We start from the raw sequence: 7,226 nt of genomic DNA, 5'->3' as shown, positions 1-7,226 counted from the left end.
CATATTCTATATAAATAACTGATTTTTGTATATACACTTAATATAATTGTATAGCAATAGTTGCACGGTTACTCATGTATCTGGTACCTTAATTTGGACTATTAATGCTGCTCATACATAGTAAGAAATCATAACTTCTAAGTAGCCCGTCTGAATCAAGAAATAACTTTCTCGCTGATCATTTAAGTTGCTGTTGAGTATTCATAATCACTTTGGCCTGCCCTTTACCCTGAACATGTTCTTTAATATCTTAGTTTGATTTATAAAATTCAACGGAAGCCATAAATGTTCAAAGCCAGGTCGAATTAAACAAGCTGGTCATTTTACAAGTACAACCTTGCACTTCACTTATTGCTCAATTGCCTCAGTCCTTATAAGAGGAAAAGTATTAATAGATACATATTAAGCATAAAGAAATATTGGGTCGATTCATATCTTGTTTATTATTAAATAACATGTACTAGTGAATAAAGCGTACATTGATATACTACTCACAGTTAATCTTTACACATATGACATAACTATAACTCAGTTTAAAAGGTGGAAACTCAGACGGAATTAATTTCATGTGAAGTTAATAGATGAAAATCGTTAAATAATTTAACAAGTTTGACTAAATTATCATATAACGGCTGTTAAGTATCAAGTTCACATAAAATTAACTGCACCTGAGTTTTCACCAATTTAAAATTAAGCTGTTTGCATGAATTGTAATTTTGGAGTTAGGAACCAAACGCATCTTCATGAGAAAATCCTTCCCCCCTGAAAATTAGCGTCATTATATTAGACTTTAGCTGTGTTTATTTTTAAGAACAGAACAAGATAAGACACGGAGAACAGGACATGATAAGACACTGATGGACAGAGACATAAAATTTTGTGTTCTTGTATTCTGTTTGGTGATAAACTAGAACAAATTATGAAAATCCAATTTATTCTCATTTTTTTTCATTCAAAAAATTTGAGATAAAAAATATAATAATAAAAAATATAATTATGAAAAAATAATAAGAATAATAAAAGAAATAATAAAAAATAAGTTGTGTCTCTTGTTAGTGTCTCTGTATCCTATTTCAGTGTCCTGTCTTTATAAACAAACGCAGCCTTTATAATACAGATGATGATAGGGGATACAACAACCCCAACCGATAAAGTACTAGAATTTTAAATTGTCCTTGTTTTCCTTTCAGGAAATGGCAGAGGGCAAGTTATATTATAGCCAAAATTTCTTAACTTACAAATATGTCTTTTCCTTTGTTATTACATTATGTACCAACCAGCCTAATTCCATGCTAACTCTAACCAAAGCGACCCTCACCAACTAATGCATCCATGCAAAGGGGTTTGTTTGGATACTAACTATAGAAAATTTGAATCTCCAAGAACAAGCCACTGTTTCAATGTTACTTAAAAACAAGGAAAATTTGTCTCGAGATGAATACAGAATGAAGGACCACTTGGATTTCACATCAAATCAATATTTTGTTGCTAGCATCACGTGGATACCTTTCATCTACCCCTTATTTCTGAACGGTAAGTCATCATGGTCCACTCTTCCACAACTCTTGAGTTATCCTTATGCTAATATTATAAGATAAAAATATGATTATGTAAAATTAATCTCTTTGTTTAATCTAATAGACTAATACAGTAAAAGAGAAAAAGACAAGAACCCCTCACATAGGAAAAGGCCTCATCGCATGGGCAATGAATCAGTTACTACACACTGCTCTTTCTGTACCTATCCACTCATTCAAAGGGTTCAGTTCATCAATTGTTATCATCAATAGTAATATTATTATAATATTATGAAAAAAACATTAAAACCATGCATAGTACATGGACATTCATTCATGGCCAACAGACCTTGGTCCTTGGTGTGATTGAGTGTCCCTTTCACCTTACCTGTCATTGATACTCCCAAAAAAACAGTACTATCACCCTTCCCTCTTGATGTTCACCTTTGCTCACAGAACCAGCAGTCCCATAAAAGCATTACTAGCATGATCATGATGGTGAAGGCAGTGAATTTTATATAAGAGAGAAAATCATTAAAATAGCTCATCAAACCTACTGTACAAATTCAACCATTAGAAACTGAAATCCATACATTAACCACCTTAAAGTTAGAGAAACCCCCAACTCCCATGAACAAACACAGAAAGAACAGATTAAAAGAAAAGAAAAGAAACTAAATGGATAAATAACTATCATAACCCAACCCAAGGGAAACTTGAACTACAATTAATGAATCATCCCCATATGACTCAAACATATAGCACATTGATAAGTGATAACACTTCAAATGCTTAGAAGATCAGTTGGTGGAGATTGAGGGGGGTGTTCATGCTCATGTTCATGTTCATGTTCATGATCATTTGAGGCTGCATTTGGAGACTCTAATGCTTTTGATGAAGACAAAGATGACTCTGTAATTGTTAAGTCTCCTTGTTTAGACCCAGGAGGCTTTGGAACCTCTGTGAGAATCTGAACAACTTCACGCATAGTTGGACGCTCTATTGCTTGTTCTTCAACACACAGCATTGCTACATAGAAAACATGCATCACCTCATGAAGGGGAACTGAGGGAAGCCTTGGATCAAGAACTTTGAGAGCTCCTTCCTTGTTAGAGTCTGTCATTTTCCTCACCCACTGCACAATATCCACACCGTCTCCGAATTCTCCAACTGGTTTCCTCCCTGTTATGAGCTCCAAAAGGACCACACCAAAGCTGTACACATCGCTCTTCTCATCGACTTTCAATGTGTAGGCATACTCTGCAGTAACATATTAAATTTTGATTATATCATACTTAAACAAGCAGCCACATTAATTACAAACTGTAATAATTACAAACTGCAATAAAAAATGTTTTCGGGGGGAATTAAGGGTAATGCTAGGGAGACAAAAAAACAGCCAGAACTTGCCTTATTTAGCATTCATTAATTGTCGCAACAATTAATAAATGCTAAATAAAGTAAGTTATGGCTGTTTTTGGCTGATTTTCTTTGATTACCAAGCATTTCCGGTGAATTAAATCAGTACACAGTAGAGTTGACCGTTTTATGTAACATTTTAGCGGCAATCAGCAACAGTTTCCTGATTTGAATTAACATAGAACTTAAATTTATCTAGCTATAGGTGTGTGGTTATGGTCAAGATTCAAAAGAATCGTCTACCTGCTGAGCTACCTAACATTTACTTTCAGCACTTATCTTAGAAATTGACCAAACTAGGGGACTAATCAAGAGAGAATTGTTAGACAGAAAATCACAGTTAAGATAAATAAACCACATCGCACTAATAGTTGATTAAGAGTCATAAGAATAGCCACGATATCTACACCTAAACCATAATGTTGAGTCAAAGAGACATAGTCTGAGCATTAATGATTAAATGTAAACTAGTGATAGGGAAAATAAGGAAATTTGTAACATTAAATTCAAGTTAAGAAGTTATAATTCATCAACTATTATGTTGTTGGACTTGACCGTTACCTGGGGCTATGTATCCATATGATCCGGCAATTGCGGACATGCACTCAGATGCTCCAGAATCTTGCAAGAATTTGGCAAGCCCAAAATCAGCAACATGAGCTTCAAAACCAGAATCAAGAAGTATGTTGTTTGATTTCACATCTCGATGAACAATGAGAGGTGAACAATCATGGTGTAGATAGCAAAGACCCTTTGCAGCCTCCACAGCAATTTTGTACCTTGTGTCCCAATGCAAATGCCCCCCTTTCTTCCCATGAAGAACTTCACCTAAACTTCCATTGGGCATGTACTCATACACTAAAAGATTGGTCTCATGGTTAGAACAGAAACCTAGTAACCTAACAATGTGCCTGTGTCGGATCCGCCCCAATGTCTGAATCTCCGCATTGAATCCATGATCATGAGAAGAGCCTCTACTCATAGCTGGAAGCCTCTTCACAGCAACCTGCTCCCCGTTCGGCATTGCGCCCTTGTACACAATGCCTGCACCTCCTTTCCCTATTATGTTGTCCTCTTTCAAGCAATCCAAAACATCATCCACCGTGAAGTCCAAACGTTGGAATGCAGTCAATTTCCAAGAGCGACCCTCGCTTGCCTTCTTCAAAGACCTAGCCTTTAAGATTGCCACTGCTGCAAAAACAATGGAGAACACAAGCAATCCTATCACAATTATAAGCTTCAAAGAAGAAGAGAGATGGCCTTTAGCATGACTTTGGTGGCCACCACTGCCAGAACCATCCTTGCAAGGACTCAAATAGGGTCCGCAGAGATCAGGGTTTCCAAGGAAAGAGGTGTAGTTGAAGTAGCTGAATTGGCCGGTGCCAGGAACCAAACCAGAGAGATTGTTATACGAAAAATCAACAGAAGTCAAGCTCTGCATTGTGGATATGGACGAAGGAATGTTACCAACAAGATGGTTCCTGGAGAGGTTCAAGTAATTCAGTATCCTCATTCCGGTGACCTCGTTAGGAATCTCACCAGAGAGCTCATTTCGGCTAAGATCAACGAAAGTTAACAACTTGCATTGGCTAATCTCTTTCGGGATAGGACCCGAGAGAAGATTGTGGCTGATATCAATTTTGGACAGCTGCTGCAACCTCCCAATCTGCGGTGGGATCGGACCAGAGAACTTGTTGCCATCAAGGAGGAGTTTTTGCATGCCGGAAAAGTTCCCAATGGAAGGTGGCAACGGCCCAGAAAGCTGGTTGTTAGAAAGACTAATCTGACCGAGATTCACAGAGAAAGCATCAGCTTGAGGGAACTGACCGGTGAGAAGATTGTCCTGAAGCTCAACCTGCGAGATATTCGGAAGGCCGAAGAGACCCTTTGGGATTGAACCATTGAGAAAATTGTCACCCATTCGGATCCTATTGAGGGATTCACACTTGCCAAGCGATTCAGGGATTGGACCGAAGAGAAAGTTACCGAGAGTTATCAGAGTCTGAAGGCGGTTACCGGAACACACGTGAGGAGGAAGCGTCCCAGTCAGCTTGTTGGAAGAAAGATCAACGTCGATGAGCTTCCCGTTGTTTCCCAAACCCTGAGGAATGCTTCCGGTAAAGTTGTTCTCCCAAAGGTGAAGCACTTCCAATGCTGGTAACTCACCTCCGCAAAACTCGCCGGAATCTCGCCGGAAAGTGCGTTGTTGGATAAATCCAATGATTTTAAGCTCTTTAAATTCCCAATCTCTCTCGTCAGTGAACCTGCAAGCGCATTCACCTGAAGAAACAGAGTGTCGAGGTTCTGGAGCTTTCCAATCTCCCGTGGAATCTCCCCGGTTAATCCACAGTTGGCAGCGTCGAACCTAACCAGCGCCGACATGTTTCCGATCTCCGGCGGAATGCCGCCGGTGTAGGTGTTGTAGTAGCCAATGTAAAGCTCACGGAGGCTGGTGAGGTTCCCAATCTCCGGCGGGATAGGTCCAGCGAGCTCGTTGCCGGAAACAGCCAGGTACTGGAGACGGTGCCAGCTTCCGTACTCGGGTGGGATCTGGCCGAAGAAGTAGTTGCCACCTAGGTGCAAATGCAGGAGGTTCTGCATCTGAGTGACGGCAAGAGGAAGCTGTCCGGTGAGGTTGTTGTTGTAGAGGTCGAGAACTTGAAGGTTGTTGAGGCGAGAGAGTTCGTCGGGGAAGGTTCCGTTGAAGCCGTTGTTGGAGAGGTTGAGGAATCGGAGTGCGGAGAGTGACGAGAGGGATGGCGGGATGGGGCCGGAGAAGGTGTTATCGGCGAGAGAGAGGTTGGAGAGGAAGGGGAGGTGGGAGACATCGCCGGAGAGAGTACCAGAGAGGCCGAGGCCAGTGAGGTCGAGGGCAATGACGTGGCGGCGGTGGTCGCAGGTTACGGCGAGCCAGGAGCAGTATGGGGTGGTGGCGTTCCAGGAAGAGAGAGAGGGAGGGGTTGCATCAGTGATGGCGGCTCTGAGAGAGAGAAGAGCACGGTTCTCCGACATGGTTGCGGAGAGGGTTTGATGGTAGTGCTGTAACAAGACCACAAGAAAGCAAAGGAGACGCATTTTTTTCAAGGAAGAAGAGAAAGTGGTTGAATGGTGTGAGTGGTGGCGTAGGTAGAAACTAGAAAGAGAAGCACTCACTCAGCTCAAGCTGAAGGAGTGTTAGTTTGAGGTCTTAAAAAAAGTGAATATAATATGGATATGGATGCGGATATTCAATTCTACTACTTTTTGCTTTTTATTCTTGACGATTGTTAATGTTAGGAGGGAGTTGTTATATGTATCTATGATATGCTTCACATTCCAATGGAAATTAATAATCATTCTTGTACGTATCAGAAGAACCTACTATTTCACTCATCCATTCAAAAACCAAGAACCTCTCAGTAAACCAAAGGAGAAAAAATGTAACCTCTTCTTCGCTGATTGGTCTCTCTGTGTCACACTTTGGACACTTGTTCTATTCAATTTTTTCTTTGTCTGTCGTCAAATTTTATTGTGTTGTTCCAAAAGTTTTACTGTTCATCTCTCCGTTTCTTTAGCCTTTTCCACTGTTTTTCAAATGATGGGCTTAAGGGCCGAAAGTCCTACTTTAGGATATCTGTCCATGACAAGAAAAAAAAGGATATCTGCATTATTACAAAATTATAATTTATAATTTATTTGAACCACTTTATTAATTTTTCATTTATTATCTATGACTCAGAATTTTGTTTTTAACTAATGGTCGATTTATAAATGGCTCTGCTAGGGAGACAATGAAGAATCTTGACAATGTATACAATTGATTTTGAATTTAGCTCAATATAAGGGGAAAAAAAAATTCAAACAGTTATTTTAAAATATTAACCATCTCAACTCTAATTTACCAAAAGAATTTACTCAAACACCTTCTTCCTCTCCCCCTCAACTATCTGCCACCCCACCCTCATCAATCATTCCACCTCTCTGATATTAGAAGATTTCTCACCAGCTAACAAACAATCATTCACGTAGTTATTAAAATAATCATCCGACTACCTAATGAAATGATATTTCAACATTTGTTAATTGTATATACTTAAACTGAATCGAATAAAATAACAATCCAATTAAAAATTAAAATAACCATTTGCATACACAGTAAATTGACCATCTAGCATATTTGACATTTTTTTGAATTAAAATGTCAAAATTATTATTAGGGTGGTGAAAACTTGAGAAGAAGTGAAGTGAAGTCAAGCCATGAAACAACTAAGGAAATGAAGTAGAAAAGGAAAAAAGATTAGTAAATAGTAT

At 39.1% G+C, this 7,226-nt stretch overlaps 1 protein-coding gene across 1 annotated transcript; it reads right to left on the bottom strand.

Moving 5' to 3' along the window:
• LOC107642661 (leucine-rich repeat receptor-like serine/threonine-protein kinase BAM1) lies at window positions 2,011-6,365 on the bottom strand. The gene is given in 3 exon segments (XM_016346079.2): window positions 2,011-2,777; window positions 3,498-5,105; window positions 5,108-6,365. Coding segments are annotated over 3 exon segments (2,988 nt in total). The 5' UTR covers window positions 6,012-6,365; the 3' UTR covers window positions 2,011-2,301.

Source organism: Arachis ipaensis, chromosome B05 (genome assembly GCF_000816755.2).
Source record: "Arachis ipaensis cultivar K30076 chromosome B05, Araip1.1, whole genome shotgun sequence".
Lineage (NCBI taxonomy): Eukaryota > Viridiplantae > Streptophyta > Magnoliopsida > Fabales > Fabaceae > Arachis > Arachis ipaensis.
Note: the sequence above shows the minus strand (reverse complement) of the source record. Positions and strands in the feature narration are given on the sequence as shown.